The sequence below is a fragment of the Lipotes vexillifer genome, unplaced genomic scaffold (genome assembly GCF_000442215.2).
Source record: "Lipotes vexillifer unplaced genomic scaffold, Lipotes_vexillifer_v1.1 scaffold395, whole genome shotgun sequence".
In the NCBI taxonomy this organism is placed as follows: domain Eukaryota; kingdom Metazoa; phylum Chordata; class Mammalia; order Artiodactyla; family Lipotidae; genus Lipotes; species Lipotes vexillifer.
The window spans coordinates 2439579-2444084 of NW_006797390.1; the positions used below are offsets into that span (position 1 = coordinate 2439579).

General features: G+C 45.8%; 1 protein-coding gene across 1 annotated transcript; it reads left to right on the forward strand.

Annotated features, from left to right (window-relative positions):
- The first annotated feature begins 291 nt into the window (after positions 1-291).
- Positions 292-4078, forward strand: AICDA (activation induced cytidine deaminase). The gene is made up of 4 exons (XM_007469503.1): positions 292-474; positions 2784-3057; positions 3530-3645; positions 4025-4078. The coding sequence occupies exons 1-4, from the start codon at positions 292-294 to the stop codon at positions 4076-4078; spliced, it is 627 nt and encodes a 208-aa protein (XP_007469565.1).
- Positions 4079-4506: the final 428 nt, after the last annotated feature.

The window sequence follows — 4506 nt, forward strand, 5'->3', positions numbered from 1 at the left end:
AAGATCAGTATGGGACTGGGGAACAGGTTTGTAACTCCAAGTTATGAGCATCTAGAAGGCAGCCATGGGAGGAGCCTGTCCTGTGAGCGCGTGTGGCTTTCTTTGGGTTTCTTGCTGTCTCGACTGGTCTTAAATATAAGCATGATAAGGGGGTTGTAATGGATTCCAAGCTCAGTAAGTCTCAGGCATCCAACAAAGGGAAGCAAGAGCACCTCCTTTGGTTTGGCCCGAGTAGTCCAGATTTTTTTTAAAAAAGCTGAAGGAAAGCCAGGAGTGACCAGAGGATCAGCGATGCTCCCGCACTTCCTCCCTCCTCTCACCCACAGCCTCCTGATGAAGCAGAGGAAGTTTCTTTATCACTTCAAAAACGTGCGCTGGGCTAAGGGCCGCCATGAAACCTACTTGTGCTACGTGGTGAAGCGGCGGGATAGCGCCACCTCCTTCTCACTGGACTTTGGGCACCTTCGAAACAAGGTATCAATTAATACCTGCTTCCCAGGCAGGGCATTTTTAGAGCCACCTGCTGATGGTACCACTTTCAGCCTGTTTCATTTGTCTCCACTAGATTCCTCAAATCTCTTTTTTACATATCCCTGCAACCACAATAGAAATACCCCAAAGGGTGTCATTTAATGTCCTCCCCAATCATGCTGAGCACATCAAGGCCACACTTTGCTTCAATGCCAAGAATAACTTCCTCTCCTTTCCCCAGCATCCAAATCGCCTTTGAGATTAAAGAAGATATCCAAAGAAAGAGGCTTTTGATTTGGGGGAATATATACGGCTCATTCAAGCTGAATTTTAACTGTGGCTTTAGAATTTTTAAAAATTAAGGAAGAAAAATTTAGGAAAAATTAATGACTCCATTCTGTCTTCCAAATGAGTTCTATTCCTTCCTGCTCACCTAGATCAGAGGCCAGTAAGTACATACGTAATAGTGAGCCTCAGAAAACTCAGGGAAGCCATTTATTAAAACTTGAAGATCAGAGAATTACATTTCCAAGAGACTTTCTTCACCAAAACCCAGATGGGTTCACATACTCTTCTGCCAATGAATATTTCCTCTCATAACATGCAGTGACATCTAGTCTTGGTGGAATCCCAGGGAAGAATCCATGGGTGGAATGACACTGGCTAGTTTCTAGGGCTAGTTTTACTCTCCTATTTTTTTGGCCTCCATTTGTATTGTGTAAATTATCTCACTGCAATTGTTTTACATTCTAATCTCTTTCCTATTTGGTAATAAGACACATTCTAAACATAGAAAGCTTTTGTGTTAACAACCCTTTCTTTCCCTCTCATTTAATCCTCACAACAAAACTTCATTCCGCTGATGAGGAATCAGGATATCCAAGAGTTGGGTGACTTGTTTAAGTCACAAGAGTGGCCAGGAAATGGAACCTGGGTCTTCAGATTCTGGGACTAATGACTTTTCTGCATTATTAAGGGGACTTGCTGGGAATTCCCTGGCGGTCCAGTGGTTAGGACTCTGCGCTTCCACTGCAGGGGGCACAGGTTCGATCCCTGGTCGGGGAACTACGTCCCGCATGACAGACCGCAACTGAGTTCACATGCAGCTACCGATCCAGCATGCCACAAGTAAAGATCCCGTGCACCACAACTACGACCCAGAACAGCCAAATAAATTTTTTTTTAAAGAGTATATGCCTTAATTTTAAAAGCTTATTGCTAAAAACTGCTATCATCTAAGCCTTCAGTGAATCATAGTGGTAACAAAGATCACTGACCACAGATCACCATAACAAATATAATAATGAAAAATTTGAAATTTTCAAGAATTACCAAAATGTGACACAGAAACACAAAGTGAGCAAATGCTGTTGGAAAAAATGATGCTGATAGACGTACTCAAGACCGGGTTGCCACAAACCTTCAAAACGCAAAGTATCTGCAAAGTCCAATACAGCCAAGCACAATAATATAGGTATGCCTGTATTTAATTGCTCTTAGCCCCAGTGGCACCTATTACCTCTCTCAAAACAACACTCAGGGACTTTCCCTGGTGGCACAGTGGTTAAGAATCCGCCTGCCAATGCAGGGGACATGGGTTCCATCCCTGGTCCAGGAAGGTCCCACATGCCGTGGAGCCCCTAAGCCCATGTGCCCCACCTACTGAGCCTGCACTCTAGGGCCCACGAGCCACAACTACTGAGGCCGCGTGCCACAAGTCTACTGAAGCCTGCGCACCTAGAGCCTGTGCTGTGCAACAAGAAAAGCCAATGCAATGAGAAGCCAGCGCACTGCAACAAAGACCCAACGCAGCCAAAAATAATAAATAAATTAATTAATAGATTAATTAATTTTAAAAAAACAACACTCACCTGTCAGTCTCATAATCTATCTCCTGACCCTAAATTTTCTGACCTCCACTTAGTGGTCCAGTGTATTTCCACAACGTTACATCAACAGCCCTTCCAAGCCATTTTCCTTCCCCTCCAAGGAAGAAAAAGGAACTTCACAAACAAAAATGAAATCTGAAATAGTGTGCTTCTCCTTCATCCACCCAACTCATTCCATCCTCCCCATTCCACAGAGAAGCTGTACGCTTTTCCCTTCCTAGGGCCAAAAGTGCAAAGTGTTTGGGCTCACCACTTACACTGTGTCCTTTCCGGCAGTTGCTTAACCTTCCTGTAACCTAGGACAAAACCGCAGACACCCCAAAAAAGATCACCCTGGGAGGAACACGAATTAATGACTGTAAATCTACCGGCAGGGCAGTCAAGGTCAGTAACCCTCCACTGAGCCCTCTGCTCTCTCCCCAGGCGGGATGCCACGTGGAATTGCTCTTCCTCCGCTACATCTCCGACTGGGACCTGGACCCCGGGCGGTGCTACCGTGTCACCTGGTTCACGTCTTGGAGCCCCTGCTACGACTGCGCGCGGCACGTGGCCGACTTCCTGAGAGGGTACCCCAATCTGAGTCTGAGGATCTTCACAGCGCGCCTCTACTTCTGCGACAAGGACCGCAAGGCGGAGCCCGAGGGGCTGCGGCGGCTGCACCGCGCTGGGGTCCAAATCGCCATCATGACCTTCAAAGGTGCGCAGGGACCTTTCTGCGCGGCTCAGCAAAGCACGGTTTGCAATTCAGATTGGGAAGGGGGTTGGGGGGGACCAGGGAGGCAGAATTCTGGGAGTTCTGGTTCGCCTTTGGAGCCAAAAGTTATCAACTAGAATTGGAGGAAAAGAACCAAGGGCTTGGGACTTCCCTGGTGGCACAGTGGTTAAGACTCACGTGCCCAATGCAGGAGACCCGGGCTCGATCCCTGGTCAGGGAACTAGATCCCACACGCATGCCGCAAGTAAGAGTTCACATGCAGCAACTAAGGAGCCTGCGAGCCACAACTAAGGAGCACACCTGCTGCAACTAAGAACCAGCAAGACCAAATAAATAAATAAAATATTAAAAAAGAACCAATGGCTTGGACCCAAGGCTTTGGGCAGAGCCAGGGTTTTCTTTCTTTCCTCATGATGTGAGATCTGAGTTATCCCCTTCCCCCTCTTTTTTATAGATTATTTTTATTGCTGGAATACTTTTGTGGAAAATCATGAAAGAACTTTCAAAGCCTGGGAGGGGCTGCATGAAAATTCGGTTCGTCTGTCCAGACAGCTTCGACGCATCCTTTTGGTAAGTTAAGGGGCTTCTTTGCTTCTCATTTTCTTTCTCTCTCCAAAGTCATCTACCCCTGGAGCTACTTATACTTCCTTTTCTTATATTTCCCACATTGTCGTGTGTGTTTGTGTGTGTGTGTGTGTGTGTTTATCATTCTCTCCTTATTTTTCCTCTGCTGAAAACTTTACAGAGCACAGGCTATAGGCTTCTGTAGTTATGGCGCTCGGGCTTAGTTACTCCGTGGCATGTGGGATCTTCCCAGACCAGGGCTCAAGCCCGTGTCCCCTGCATCGGCAGGGGGATTCTTAACCACTGCGCTACCAGGGAAGCCCCTCTCCCCTTACTTTCTTCAAAAATATTTACAAAGTCATCCACTCTCTCTTTTTCTCCACAGCCCCTATATGAGGTTGATGACTTACGAGATGCATTTCGTACTTTGGGACTTTGATACCAACCTTCAAGAATGTTACATACAAAGAAATACCTCTGAAGACAGTGGGTAAAAGAACTATCCTTCAAGAATTCTGTTTTTCTTCAACTCTCACTTTCTCTGAGTTTAGAAAAAAGTATTCATAGATGTTTTTAAAATGTCTTGAAAATAGAAGGAACCCAGACCCACCAGGGTTAATGCCGCAACTGGTGCAGTTTTTAAATGCAGCATCGCCCCCTACTGGGAAATGACAGAACTGCAGGGCCTGGGAGCCCCTAAGTGTCAATACTCTGCCATTTAAACAGAGAGAAAGCAGAAGGTAAATACTGAGGAGCCTGGTGAGAGGATTAAATGTTTTATAACCGGTATCTTTTATTATTTGATTCTTGTTCTGAATTTTCAGTGGTATTAATGATAAATTTTTCTACTCTTTTCCATTGGGGCTC

What these genes read in the sequence shown, in the direction of transcription:
- AICDA (XM_007469503.1), top strand. Translation starts at nt 292, where the DNA reads ATGCTCCCGCACTTCCTCCCTCCTCTCACCCACAGCCTCCTGATGAAG. An exon ending in CGCCATCATGACCTTCAAAG is followed by an intron (nt 3,058 to 3,529) that starts GTGCGCAGGGAC and finishes TCTTTTTTATAG; the next exon opens with ATTATTTTTATTGCTGGAAT. An exon ending in AGCTTCGACGCATCCTTTTG is followed by an intron (nt 3,646 to 4,024) that starts GTAAGTTAAGGG and finishes TTTTCTCCACAG; the next exon opens with CCCCTATATGAGGTTGATGA.